Source organism: Biomphalaria glabrata, chromosome 1, assembly GCF_947242115.1.
Source record: "Biomphalaria glabrata chromosome 1, xgBioGlab47.1, whole genome shotgun sequence".
Classification (NCBI taxonomy): Eukaryota; Metazoa; Mollusca; class Gastropoda; family Planorbidae; genus Biomphalaria; species Biomphalaria glabrata.
The window spans coordinates 50,605,267-50,620,798 of NC_074711.1; the positions used below are offsets into that span (position 1 = coordinate 50,605,267).

The 15,532-nt window shown below is 38.1% G+C and overlaps 1 protein-coding gene across 2 annotated transcripts in view; it reads left to right on the forward strand.

The window, feature by feature from the left end:
- Nucleotides 1-2,861: 2,861 nt before the first annotated feature.
- Nucleotides 2,862-15,532, forward strand: part of LOC106067505 (angiopoietin-1-like) — a 57,596-nt gene continuing 44,925 nt past the window's right edge. The window contains exons 1-3 of one of the 2 annotated variants that reach the window (XM_056041998.1): nt 2,862-3,479; nt 4,154-4,458; nt 15,343-15,518. In XM_056041998.1, the coding sequence (XP_055897973.1) occupies nt 4,252-4,458; nt 15,343-15,518 (383 nt within the window). In that variant the 5' untranslated portion in view covers nt 2,862-3,479; nt 4,154-4,251. The remainder of the gene's footprint in view (nt 3,480-4,153; nt 4,459-15,342; nt 15,519-15,532) is intronic. The other variant, XM_056042005.1, reaches the window with a different exon arrangement.

A 15,532-nucleotide genomic window follows, 5' to 3' on the forward strand; every position in this document is an offset into this window, starting at 1 on the left:
AGAGTGTATTGTCCAGTACATGTGTATGACATTATCCCCAGAAAGCCAGTTCCTACAGTACATGTGTATGACATTATCCCCAGAAAGCCAGTTCCTACAGTACATGTGTATGACATTATTCCCAGAAAGCCAGTTCCTACAGTACATGTGTATGACATTATCCCCAGAAAGCCAGTTCCTACAGTACATGTGTATGACATTATCCCCAGAAATCCATTTCCTACAGTACATGTGTATGACATTATTCCCAGAAAGCCAGTTCCTACAGTACATGTGTATGACATTATCCCCAGAAAGCCAGGTCCTACAGTACATGTGTATGACATGATCCACAGAAAGCCAGTTCCTACAGTACATGTGTATGACATGATCCTCAGAAAGCCAGTTCCTACAAAGTACTTGCATTGAGAAATCAACCTTTTATCAACGTTTTTGTTTAGTTCGGTGTTAACCCTATTGTCATGGCAACCAATGGAAAAAAAAAGTCCACACTCTTTCATTCAACTCTATTGTGTTACATTTACTATCTGATACTTCTGTCTGTAACAGGTTGGCTACTACAAGATTTTAAAACACCAGAATTAAAAGCAACGTGGAGTAGATCAGAAATAATGAGACATCCCTAGAATTAATTAGTTAAATTAGTAAGACAGTTGTTTGCGTGCGTGCTGGTGTGTGTCAGGTCAATAAACACATCAATACCCGCCAGAACAATGGACAGATTTTGGTACCAGAAAAACCAAGGTTTCCAATTTGTAAAATTTGGTCATCTGAAGTCATTTTTGTGTGTGACTACAGTGCGACTTTTTTGTTTTATATGGTCCACAATTCATCATTGTGCTTTTTGTAACTGGAGTGTCAATATTTTTCAAATAAAGTTTTTGCTTGTAAAATGATTATGCATATCAGGAAATTTTTTGGCAAATTAGGAACTGCTAATTGTAATGATTTTTATTAATTTTAATATTTCTCATTTAGCAAATGTTAGGTTTTGTTGTTTTTTTACTCAATACGATTAGGGTTGTTTTGTTTTATCGGAGAACCAATAGAATGAAACATGTTTAACTATTGACGGGATTATGATACTGTCTTTATTCAACTCTATCCAGCTTTGGAGGCTATGTTGTGTTTGTGTATCGGAACGTGAGAGTGAGTGTGAATGTTTGTTTGTTTTTTATTGTCAGGTGTCAAGTGAACTGGTTATGAGTTTTATCGTCTGATGTATGACTCTCAAGTCCAGCCTGGTAATTCCCCCGGATAACGTGAGACAGGCGAATAGTTTGAGAGTCAAAGTCTACGTTGTTTTGTTATATAAAGTTACAGACTATGTTATATGGTACAGAAAATGTTAGATGTTACATAATAAGTTATTCAACTTCAAGAGTATGTTTAATAGCTGTAGTGTAATTATATACCTGTAGTGCAGTTTTATAGCTGTAGTGTAATTATATACCTGTAGTGCAGTTTTATAGCTGTAGTGTAATTATATAGCTGTAGTGCAGTTTTATAGCTGTAGTGTAGTTATATAGCTGTAGTGCAGTTATGTAATGAAAACTATCTAAAATGATTGGCAAGTAATGTATACCTACACTCTACACAAAAGTTGTCCTGTTTGAGGTTAGATTTTTCTGGATCGGATCAGTATCATTGTGTAAAGTAAAGAATAGTTGTTTTTTTCTAAGTAGCTCAGCTAAGGTTCCACAATCAAATGACATTTGCCCCAAGAATATGGAACTTTATGATTGTAAAGGCATTGCCTTCGTGTCCGTAGATTAAGGATGAGTATTTCACCTACTTAGCGAAACCAGTTGCGAACTGCGTAGGCTACATTGCGATGTCTGACGTAGATTAGGCCAGTCAGAGGGTAGTTAAATTATAGTACTGGCCAGATAAATATTTTCTTTGATCTCACCAGTTTGTTTTTTTTTAGTTGCAATACAAGGCGCTATCAAAAACAATTGAAACTCTTTGAAGATCTAAATGCATTGAGTTCACGTCCAGAGAAAACTCAGCAATGCGTCGAATGTGTGTTGGGAAGCGTTGTAGAAGTCATAGGATAGTTTTTGTTTTGTTTTCCCACTTTTTACATCGGATAAGTTTTTTGTTTGTTTTTTTTTGTTGCTATGTTAAATGTTTGTTTTTTTTTGGTACAGGATTGAATCCAACTGATAAGTTTTTTTTTTTGGTACAGGATTGAATCCAACTGATAAGTTTTTTTTTTTGGTACAGGATTGAATCCAACTGATAAGTTTTTTTTTTTGGTACAGGATTGAATCCAACTGATAAGTTTTTTAAATTATAAATTTATTTACTGAATATACTAAAATTCATTTTGATACCAGCTTCAAAATATATAATTACTAACAAATTGTTATTATCAAACTGTATCTAGATAAGACTTTAAAAAGCTTTCTGTCAAAAACTGAAACTCGGAAGGTTTTTTTTATTCTCTGTATCACAAGCAGTACTGGATTTCGGCAATACATGCTATAGCTCACTTGCTTATGACACACCCCTCCAAAAGGTTCCAGGGATATTTTCAATGATTTTAAAGAAATAACAAAAGAAAAATGGCCTTATGTTGATTGCAAGCTGCCCCATACCTTCAATAGCTTAGGGCTTCGCCAAAGTCTAAATTCAGTCCTGGCCCAAGAAGTTATTTTAGAAATATGTCTAGTTATTCTTTTCTATTGGTTATCATTATTTTTCAAACGATTGCCCAAATTAAACAGATTAAAAAAAAAGTTTTAATTTGAGCTTTTAGGCGTGTCCTCTCCCCTCCCCCCACTTTTCAGCTTTTATAGAGCCCGCGGCGTTGACAAAATTCACACTATTGCAAGAGAAGACAACTCACTCAGTCGTACAGCCTGTCAAGCAAACGACAAATTAGTAGCGGCTCCTCGTTGCTTGTAGTTGGCAGACGGTGAAAGCGACCATAATTATCTGTTCCATTCATGTTCAACATTTTTAAAGGAAAGTCTTTAGGCGTGATGCTTAAAGTCAAACGGATACAATTGTAATGTATCGACGTAATGTGAATTCCATGATTGGACTTCAATTTGTGTCAATGTCAGAACTGAAAGAGATCTAGAAAATCTATTCTCTTACACATTGTTTGTTACTCAACTTGGACATGAACCTATCCGTGAAGAGAATTTACTGCTTCTAGTGTATTTCTAGATGACTGTGGATAGAAAATCTTTTATTGAAAATAAGTATTAAAAAAAATCGCTAAATTTTGAAACGTCTAGATTTTTATCTTTATGTAGGCAAGTGATTTTTTTAAAACGAATAAAACAAAAAAACTTTAACAATAATTCAAACATCACAAGTGACGGGACAATTGTGCTAGTAGTTTTTTTTTTAGTTTAATCTAAGCGCAAGTGACTTAGTCATTCGTAGGCTACTGCCTACTATTGGAACTTCTTTTTCAAATGACTATTTCTTTGTTATAGTTGAGATGTGCTGGGGATGTACAGGTTGTGAATTGAGAACATTCTTGATGAAGTTAATGTTTAGCAAAAGTATTGCATTCTATTCATTTGGAGAGGGGGAGGGGGCTAGCAGACGATTTTAATTTTCTTATTTTTTAACTCCTACTTAGCTCTAACGTTATTTATCATTGAGTTCAATGCGATGTTCAAACAAATCAAAACTTGAAATCTATTTCACAAGTTTGAAGTGACCTTGTTTTTTTTTTATATCTGAAATTCTGTAAAATGCTACAAGGTCTTTTGAGCAAAGTATCTAACTAGACCATAGGATATTATAGTTTTAATGAAATCACTATGTAAAGGATGTCAAAAAAAAATCATTTTAATGTAAAAAGAGATAATAACATTTCTTTTCTATTCTTGTATTTATTCAAATACGCACAACTTTACAGATTCAAGCAGTGGTCAAACTTGTCGTAAAGAAAAGGTAGAAAAGAAGGGGGGGGGGGGGGCGAGACCTAGGAGTAGAAAATATTGAGAAGGAGACATTGTCATCGAGAACTACTGCGTAGGCGTCTCTGGGGAGAAGGGGGAGCGACTTTCTCAGAGTTTTGTTTAAACTTCATGCACCATGTTGGGCGACTATCCTAAAGCTAAATACACAGAATCCTTTTATTTATTTGAAACACGTTTGATACATATTTGTTTTTCATGTATAGTTTTAACAAGGAAATAAAATCTATGACTCCTACACTAATTGTAAAGTGGATGTGAGATTCACTGGTTGTGAGAATCTTCTTGTTCACCATTTCCTTCAATGTATCCTGTGACCAGCATGTCGTCACTGAAGACTGTTTTCACTCACCTGTTGTTGTGGACGTATTTAGCTCACGAAGCACGAGGCTCGGACACTGCCCACTGCTCGTCTATATTTCATGTTTGGCAACCTGGACAAGACGCACAACAAATGATCCGAGACGTGTATCACAAAGTGGACAATTGGACAGCAATGACCAAGTTTGAGGTAGGTCCCTCCACCCACCTATACAATCTCAGTGAGTTTACTATAAAGTATTTTAGCTCCACATAATTCTATGTCCTACAATGGCCAACGTCCCAAAATGAGCGCTGTGATAGATGGTAATAGTTGAAGCTCTACAACTGAAGAACACAGATATACGTCGTAACCTGATAAACGAGTAAAACACAAAATGCCCTCTATCATCTGAGCTAACCAGTCATAACACTAAATGCGCTCTATCGTCTGAGCTAACCAGTCATAACACTAAATGCGCTCTATCATCTGAGCTAACCAGTCATAACACTAAATGCGCTCTATCATCTGAGCTAACCAGTCATAACACTAAATGCGCTCTATCATCTGAGCTAACCAGTCATAACACTAAATGCGCTCTATCGTCTGAGCTAACCAGTCATAACACTAAATGCGCTCTATCATCTGAGCTAACCAGTCATAACACTAAATGCGCTCTATCATCTGAGCTAACCAGTCATAACACTAAATGCGCTCTATCATCTGAGCTAACCAGTCATAACACTAAATGCGCTCTATCGTCTGAGCTAACCAGTCATAACACTAAATGCACTCTATCATCTGAGCTAACCAGTCATAACACTAAATGCGAAATTTTAGCTTGAAATAAAAGATTCAATTTTCTACCTCCATCTTCAACATTCCAGCTTTCGTCCATGAAGAACGTGCGAGCTAGTAGGAATCGAATGAGAACCATATCCCACCACATCTGGCTTACTGCTTTAAAAGTGTTTCAATAAAACCACAAACTGTTCAACATCTTTTGATGTCAACACAATGTTCAGGCTTTTTCTCCTCTTTCGTCGCTACCATTCAATACAAACATTCGCATCACTTGTGTCTTTCACCAGTGGCGTCACTAGGGGTTTGCGGGGGGTGCGAGTTGCACCAGGTGACAACCACCATTGGAGTGACACCCGATTGGAAAAAATACTTTTTTCCATATTCAGCTTTAAAAAAATGACTAACTCGAATGTCTCTCACAGTTCAGTATCAACATGTCTCAAACCTTCTTAATTCTATTTGACTTGTAATCTTCCTACAATGAGAAATAATGCGTTAATGACGCCAGGAAAAAAAGAGTTTCTGAAGCTCCGGACAGCTCTAAGTGAACTTGAGTGGCGAGCGTAAAATTTTTTATTGTAAAAAATGTTGAGAAACACATAGACTTAATCCCCTCGCGCGCCATTCGACGCATACAACTGCAAGCTCTCTCCACAGTCTAAGGCGACTTTCACAGCCACTTCCCAGCTGGTGCCCGGGAAATCCGGGACCTCTAAAAAGGTGTGATGCCATGTTAGACGTGAGTGGCTATGTTTTTGCGTTCCTCTTTTCGAGTTTCATGTTTTGTCTTGTCTAATGATATACCTCGCCCATGTCAGTCTACGTTTAGTCGCCACTTCCATGTGCGGGAAAAGATTTCTCTATTGTTAACATTATCTCGGTATTTTATTCGTAGGATCATTCTCAGCCATCACTGCTCAGCCTCTTTTCAACCTACCACGTCTCGAAGTGTAGGTGGCCGTTGAGATAATGATTTTATTGAGTAGTTGGATTTTAATCCCCTGGCTAATTGATTTATTTGTTCAGATAAGCGTACTTTTTGAAAGACGGCTCCTGCTTTTCAATCCGACATGCAAAAACATGATATGCAACTTCATTGCTTGTGACAACAGTGCCTAAATAGGTTAACATTTCTATTTGTTAAAGATCTGTATGACCAATTTTGATGAGGGTTTGGGGTAATCTGAACCCAATATGCATAACTTTGAGGGCGTCTTTATCCGTATTCTCGTGTATACATTTAATTGTATTTCAAAGTAATGTTATATTGTCTGCAAAATCCAACTCGATTTTGTTTACGCCATGGGAACCAGAATGCAGCCTGTTTATCTTTGATGGCTACAAGAAAGGGAAATGAGGATAAGATACACCCTAATCTCATATCAGTGTTCATGTGGAAGAAAGCCATTGTCTGTTGTGACACAGCAGCTTGATTGGCTTTAGGCATGTCGCTGAATATGGACGAATTGTTGCAAAATTCCTTATTTTCTTGCTATTTTCTAGAGTGATTCTGATGAACGCCTCTCTACAAAACTGATCACTGATGGACGCCTCTCTACAAAACTGATCACTGATGGACGCCTCTCTACAAAACTGATCACTGATGGACGCCTCTCTACAAAACTGATCACTGATGGACGCCTCTCTACAAAACTGATCACTGATGGACGCCTCTCTACAAAACTGATCACTGATGGACGCCTCTCTACAAAACTGATCACTGATGGACGCCTCTCTACAAAACTGATCACTGATGGACGCCTCTCTACAAAACTGATCACTGATGGACGCCTCTCTACAAAACTGATCACTGATGGACGCCTCTCTACAAAACTTTTGATAAAATGTCAAAAAACAGCGACATTTTAAAATAAAATCGAAAACCAGTTTCGTGTGTAAGCATCAATGAATTTGCATACAGCTAGGGATTATTTTTTCCGGGGGAGGGGTTGACACCCGTGATTACCGCACCGGGTGACACCGACCCTAGGGACGCCACTGTCTTTCCCAACCTTCCAACTTTTTACTACCTTTTAACTGTCAAGAAAGTGTGAATTATAGTATAAGTTGGACTTGCTCTTGTCTATCATCAAATTGAAACTATTCACATGTCACGTGGTTCCTTCTATATAGTTGTGTTGGGTTTATCTGAACCCAGTTCTCGGGTTAGAATATCCTGATACTTGCTGGTTGGCCTACACCTCATTTTAGTCTTCCATTTCTCACATAACAAAACATCTAACAGCTTGTGTATCAACAATTACCCTTAATCAATGAAGTCCTGGCACAGGAAACATACAGGCCTACACCCGTAACTAAAATAAATAACTACGTTTTAAAGTATACGGCAAAATTCAACCGAAGTCGACGAATAGAAATTTTACTCCGCGAAAATGATATGAATATCTAGCTAAAGTAGCAACTAGAGAAGTTTACATATTTTAGAAATGTATTAGTAACTCTCTAAGCCACATACACACACACACATCCATAGACGGAAAAACAGACAGAATGACGGACAAACAGACAGACAGACAGACATAGATAGATAGATAGATAGAGAGATAGATAGATAGATAGATAGATATTTCTTGCCTTTAATTCGTCATGGCCAAGAAATGCAAAGCTAATCGTATGAAGTAAAACAAACAAAAAAATGTAATAAAATCTAATTTTGTATTCCCTGAATGTAATGACCACAATGTCTTGTATGAGTTTATTTATTGAGATCTCGCGGTTTTCTGGACGTTTTGTCCACGAATGTTTTAGAAATGAATATTTTGTTCTGTCTTCATTCACACCATGTCTACGTCTCTGGCTCTCTCTCTCTCTACCTCACTCACTCACACATTTCTTCACTCTCTCTCTATACCTCACTCACTCACACATTTCTTCACTCTCTCTCTCTACCTCACTCACTCACACATTTCTTCACTCTCTCTCTCTCTCTACCACACTCACTCACACATTTCTTCACTCTCTCTCTCTCTCTCTACCTCACTCACTCACACATTTCTTCACTCTCTCTCTCTCTCTACCTCACTCACTCACACATTTCTTCACTCTCTCTCTCTCTCTACCTCACTCACTCACACATTTCTTCACTCTCTCTTTCTCTCACTCACTCTTACACACATTTCTTCACTCTCTCTCTCTGTCTACCTCACTCACTCACACATTTCTTCACTCTCTCTTTCTCTCGTTCACTCTTACACACATTTCTTCACTCTCTCTCTCTCTCTACCTCACTCACTCACACATTTCTTCACTCTCTCTTTCTCTCACTCACTCTTACACACATTTCTTCACTCTCTCTCTCTCTCTCTACCTCACTCACTCACACATTTCTTCACTCTCTCTCTCTCTCTACCTCACTCACTCACACATTTCTTCACTCTCTCTTTCTCTCACTCACTCTTACACACATTTCTTCACTCTCTCTCTGTCTACCTCACTCACTCACACATTTCTTCACTCTCTCTTTCTCTCGTTCACTCTTACACACATTTCTTCACTCTCTCTCTCTCTCTACCTCACTCACTCACACATTTCTTCACTCTCTCTCTCTCTCTACCTCACTCACTCACACATTTCTTCACTCTCTCTCTCTCTCTACCTCACTCACACAAACATTTCTTCACTCTCTCTTTCTCTCACTCACTCTTACACACATTTCTTCACTCTCTCTCTCTCTGTATATATATATCATGGGCTTAGCCAGAGGGGTTGGAGTTCAACCCTCCCTCCCGAAATGAAATCTCCCCGCATGGGGGGGGGGGGGAAATGGAATTTAGTGACTGATTTTTTGCTATGATTTTGTTTATTTTAGTTGAGATTTAATACTAAACCAGCGCAGCCAAGTGGGTTTTTGAGTTTAAAACCCCCTACCAGGGGATTTTGCAGTCAAATTCTCCTCTTCTATAAAACAAAACCCCAAAAAAATTAATGCAAACCACAATCCCCTAATTCCAAGAGCACAGTTAAGGAAGATTTTGATTTTAAAACCCCCTCCGAAATCAACGATAAAACCCCCTCTTCAATATAAGACTATCTATACATCAGTCACTAGATTCTATGAGCTTAGCCAAGAGGACTTTTGTGTTTAAAACCCCCCTCCAGCGGGGTTAGCAGCTAAAAAATATCTCTTCAATATAAAAAAAAGCAAATTACACCGTAAAAATTCTATGAGCGTAGCCAAAGGGGTTTTGATTTGAAGCTTTAAAAATAACTCTTCCATATAAAAAAAAAGCAAATTACACACTGAAATTGCTATGAGCATAGTCAAAGGGGTTTTGAGTTCAGCGGTGTTGGAAGCTAAAAAAAATACTTCTTCAATATAAAAAAAAGCAAATTACACACTCAAAGTTCTATGAGCGTAGCAAAGCCAAGAGGGGTTTTGAGTTTAAACCCCCTTTTTTTTAAGTTTAAAACTCCTCCAGATGGTTTTGATTTTAAATAACCCCACACAGAGAGTTTTGAGGTTGAAAATCTCTCTCTTCAATTTTATTCTAAAGCAAACTACAGTCAACAAATTCTGTGAGCGTAGCTAAGGGGGTTTGAATTTGTTAAAAAAAAATTCCAGAGATTTTTTAGTTTAAAATCCCCCAACAAATGATTTTCACGATAAAACTTATCTTTTCGATATAAAATCTAAAGCAAATTTACCTTTTACCTTTACCTATCCCCTTAGTCTGTTAGACCGTTGGGGCACCAAGCAAGATTTGTCTACCGTCTTTCTCCATTCCTCCCTGTCTTTTGCCTTGTTTAAAACCTCTTTCAATGGTTGGCCCGTTCATTCTTTCATTCTTTTATGTTGTCCTGCCATCGCTTTCTCTTTCTGCCTCTTCTTCTTTTCCTGGTACTGTTCCCTGAAGGAAGGTCTTTGCTAGCCCCGCAGATCTTGTAATATGGCCATATATTTTAAGCTTGCGTTTTTTTACAGTAGTTAGCAGGTCATCATGGGGTCCGATCGCTGCAGTAACCATGTCTCTAATCTCTTGGTTTGTGATGAGGTCTTTAAATGTGATACCTATGATCCTTCTGTAGCATCTCAATTCCATTGCTAGGATCCTCCTCTCTAGCTCTGCAGTCAGTGTCCAAGACTCGCATGCCTATAAAAATGTGACCATGACCGGGGAGCGCATCAGTCTGATTTTGGTACCGAGGGCTAAGCCCTTGTCTTTCCATATTATTTTAAGTTTTGAAAGGGCTGCTGTGGACTGTGCTATTCGGGCTAAGTTCGGGTTTCGTTCCCTCATCTGTGACGATAGCTCCGAGGTATTTGAAGCTGCTAACACTAGTCAGCTTTTCACCTCCAATATTGATGCTCCTTTTCAAGCCCTGTTGACTATTGGTCATAATTTGTTGTTTTTTTTTCGGTGTTTATTTGCACGCCATATGCTGCGGAAGTCTTGTCAATGCCCATCACCAGGTCAGCTAGTTCTTGTTCTGTCCCTGCTAGGCCATCAATGTCATTTGCGAAGCGCAAGTTAGTAATTATTCATCCTCCAATGCTAACAGTACCTTCATAGCCCTCGAGAGCATATTCCATTATCCTTTCAAGGAAGATATTGAAGAGTGTTGGTGAAAGTAGGCAGCCTTGTCTTACTCCAACTGTGGTTTTGAACCAGTCCCCAATATTATTGTTGAAGTACACCGCACTGGTGGTATCCTTGTAGAGGTTCTGGATAACTTTGATTATGTTTTTATTAATGTTGTACTTTTCCACTGTCGCCCAGAGTGCCTCGTGCCATACTCGATCGAAAGCTTTCTTGAAATCAATAAAAACATGGAAAAGATTTTCTTGGTGTTGGAGATATTTTTCACAGAGTATTCTGAGGTTTAGGATTTGTTCTGTTGTGCTGCGACCTTGTCTAAAACCCGCTTGTTCTTCTGATATGATGTTGTCTGCTATCGGTTTTAGTCAATTTAATATAATTTTTAACAGTACTTTCCTGGGATGGCTTATAAGGCTGATTGTGTGGTAGTTTTGACACAGTTGTAAATTGCCTTTCTTTGGAAGGGTTATGATGAGTGATTGGGTCCATTCTCCTGATTGCCAGATCTTGTTGCAAATCGTATAGAGTGCGTTTATCATGGTTTCTCCTCCCGCCTGTAGAAGTTCACCAGGAATGTTGTCAACTTCGGCCAATTTTCCTTTTTTTCTGGGCCCTTACTGCTGCTGCTACTTCTGAGTGAAGAATCAATGTTGGGTACTACCGGGACATTTAGTATCTCTGTATCTCCTGAGATTTCAAAGTTACACAACTCTGAACAGTATTCGGTCCATCTTCTCTTAACACATCTTTTTCCTCAGTTAAGCATCCATTGTAGCAAACTACAGTCACCTAATTCCAAGAGCGTACCAGTGGCTGGGCTCCATTAATAAAGTACAGTGAATAGTCATCCTTCGAAATTGAAAAAAGACTAAATGTGGCTCATCAACAAAGATGGCTAAGACGAATTTTAGGAGTAAGTTATAGAGATCGGGTGTCAATCAAGGAAATCATATGCCGAACTGGGAGTCGAGCCCTTAGTAAGGTTGTAAAAGAGCGTCGCATGAGGTTTGCGGGACATGTTCTCCGACAAAATGAATTAAGTATGATAAGAGTTGAGATGACATCCTAGTACAACTTGGCGCCAAACTTTCATGGAGGACCTCAGGGCAGGTGTGAAGAGGCTTCAGACATTGCCAGAGACAGATTTTTGTGGAACCAGCTTGCCGCCCAATGCGCCGAACGACACGGGAGGATCTAAGTCATTAAGAAAAGCATATAAGGTTTTTGAAATAAAACTTTTAATAGCAGGATAATGCACTGGAGATACCTCAGAATATGCATTTTGTTGGCTTTCAATACCGGAAATAGTGCTTGGCGGCTGGGCTCCCCCAGACCCCCTTGCTGGCAATGGCTGGGAGTCTACAATTTTTCCACTAACTCCAGGAAGAACCTATTGTAGGGTATAATAAACGTCTTCCGAAAGAATGATGGGTCAGAATGTAATAAAGATTAATTATGTACACACACATACATACACATACATATATATATATATATTTGCTTGGGGGGGGGGGGAAGAAAAAAATCCCCCCTCCAACCCCCCCCCCCCCCTGAAAAAAAATCCTGGCTTCGCTCATAATATATTTATATATTATTGTAGTAGGCAGCAAAATTAGGGTTACAAAACTAGTAATGTAAGTGATACAAAAATACAACAAATGAACTCTAACAAATTGTTTTGAGCATTGTTACAAATAAATTGGGTGGGTAATACGCCTTGTATAGTATTGGAAATAAAATCTGATGACTCAATGTCCAGAGTATTTCAGAGATAAAATGGTTGAAAAATGATATTAATAATAATAATAATCTGTATTATCCATTAAATTTGTCTTACAATTTGTGTTTTACACCAAATAAAACATTATAATTATCGAAAACCAAAATATAAATACACACCAGACTCACTAATAATTTACATGCGCACACACACTATGTATCCGGGAACATCAATACACAATCCAGGCAACAAAACTATAACTGTGGTTTGAAACTGATGGACATAAGCTAGTAACTTGAAACTTGGAAACTTGACATTAAGATATAACTCAAAATTTGTGCAGCTTACTAACTAGTTCAGCTTCAATACATTTAATGTAACACATTGCTACAGTCTTTTAAAAACGACATCCAACAGATATGAACTTGAACAAAAATTTCTTACAGAATAAGGACAGAGTCGACGTCGTCTCTATTCCTACAAGCCGGTCTCCTTCGTCGTCGTTCGTCCGTTCATTCTCTTCTTATTTCCGTTCTAACTTTTTTAATATTCTGTCGCGTCACTCAGGAAATACCCGATTCTACACAAACTTCTACGCGTCTTGCTATAGTGTCATTACAACGTACACCTCGTGACAATGATGTTTTAAGTCAGTGATGCCCAAACTACGGCCCGCGGGCCAGATCCGGCCCGCGACGTGCTTCTATCCGGCCCGCCAAAGCATTGGAACAAAATGTAAAAAAAAAAAAAATGTAAAAATAAATGTAAAAAAAATTAATTAAAAAAAAAACATTTTTTTTTTAAATTAAAAAATTAGAATGTTGAAAAAATAATCTCTTTCAGTTAGGACTCTCACTCATTCTTTGATGAATTCCATCTTTATGTTTGGTATTTTAATATTCATAGTAAATATTTTTTGTATTGTAAGAACACAAGTGTTGTTTTTTTTTCAATGGCAATAAAACTAGTCAGCTATTTTTAATTCTTGGAAAATTCCGCTACTGTCTTGAGCTAGCCGTGTCCTTGACATCTTGTGTGTGCAACACAGAGCATCATTGATGCATCATTTTGGGTCGTGTTCTTTTGATGTCAAAGCGATTGGTACCGCATTGTTTAACGTTTGTGATTCAATGAAATGAGAGAGCCTAAGAAACGAAAAGTGGATAGATCTTTTCTTTTTTGTGGAATATGATAGTAAGCCAACATGTTTGATTTGTAAAGAAAGTGTGGCTGTTTTTAAAGAACATACTATTAAAAGGCATTATGAATCCAAACACATAAACACATATGGTGGCATTCTTGGTTTGAGCCGCGAAGACAAGATTGTCAAGTTACGACTAGAGATTGGGGGATGGACGAGAATATTTAACAAAAAGAGACAAGAAAATGAGTGCGATAAGGGCAAGCTACAGAGTTGCTCACATCTTAAGTACAGCAATGAAGCCTTTTTTCCGATGGCGAATTGTGTAAAAAAGTGCTTGCTAGCAGTGATGGAAGAAATGTGTCCTGAAAAGAAGAATGCAGTAGAAGCTGTCAGCCTTTCAATTACAAGACGAGTGGAAGATATGGGTGAAAATCTCCATTCACAATTAAAAGACAGAGCAGCAGAATTCGAAATGTTTTGTGATGCCGCTGACGAGTCCAATGACACAACTGATACTGCGCAACTCTTGGTATTTATTCGCGGTACAAACATCAACTTTGATATAACAGAGAAGCTAGCAGCTATGAGGAGCATGCATGGCACTACAACTTGAGAAGACCTGTTCAAAGAAGTGTCAGCCATCATAGAGGACCTTGCTCTTCCTTGGAATAAATTAGTCGGAGTGGCTACTGATGGCGCTAGAAATATGGTTGGATGTTACAGCGGAATGGCAGCAAGAGTTATTAAAATCTCTGTGGAAAGGTTTTGAATTTGGACCATGTAATGATGATTGTGCTCAACACTGTTAATTTCATCCAATTACAGGCGTTGAATCACAGAACTTTCAAAGATTTTCTGACAGAAATAGAGTCCGAATAAGAAGTCGTTCTATTTCACAGTGAAGTGCGCTGGTTAAGCCTGGGAAAGGTGTTAAAACGTTTTTTTGATTTGAGACACGAAATTTAAATATTTATGACCGATAAATCAAAACAAGTGCCACTACTGAACGACCCCTTATGGTTGTGGGATTTGGCTATTTTATGCGACATCACATCACATCTAAATGAACTCAACACCAAACTACAAGGGAAAGACAAATTGATTTCGCATGTGTATGCAGACATATGTGCTTTCCAAACAAAATTGCAACTCTTCATTCAACAGGCGGAAAAGGTGCATCTTGACCACTTTCCAACCTGTACCACTCTACGAAATGATAAGCAGCTAAATATGTCTTTCCCTAAATAAAGAATGATCCAACTTCTGAGGCTCTTGATGAAAAATTTCAGTGAAAGATGTGTAGATTTTCATAATTTAAAAAATGAAATCCGTCTTTTTGACAATCCGTTTGCAGCCGATGTGTCAAGTGCTCCGACAGATCTACAACTGGAACTGATTGATTTACAAAGCCAGACATCCCTGCTTGACTAATTTCAAGTGATACAGACCATTGACTTCTGCTCCATGTTACCTGCAGAAGCGTTTCTTCCAAAATAAGCGCTAAGGATGATCACAATGTTCAAGCACTTATCTGTGGGAACAAACGTTTTCAATGATGAAACGGGCGAAAACCATGTGACGTAATCGCCTCACGGATGAACATCTAGATTCAGTGCTCCAGCTTGGTGTTTCATCTATGCAGCCAGATATTCAGAAGATGGTTTTAAATAAACGCCATGCATCACATTAATTTATGTTAGTAGGTCTACAAATAAAACTATTAAAAATAGCTTATTATCTATTTTTTTTCTTTTTGGTGTTATGGCCCGCGACACGAATGCCGAAAATTAAAATGGCCCGCAGACCGAATAAGGTTGGGCATCACTGTTTTAAGTCAAACTAAAGGTTTAACTAAAATCTCTCTACAGATTGCTGAAATGAAGATGAGATTGGTAGAAGAGTCCAATCGAATCAGCAACTGGACCTACTCAGTGGACAAACGTGTCTTCCAAATACAAATGAATGAAATGGATGACGAGCTACAACAGATGAAATATTCGGAGACTACAGCCAAGTTACACTTGCTACTGGAACAAATGGATAGGTAAATAGAAGTAA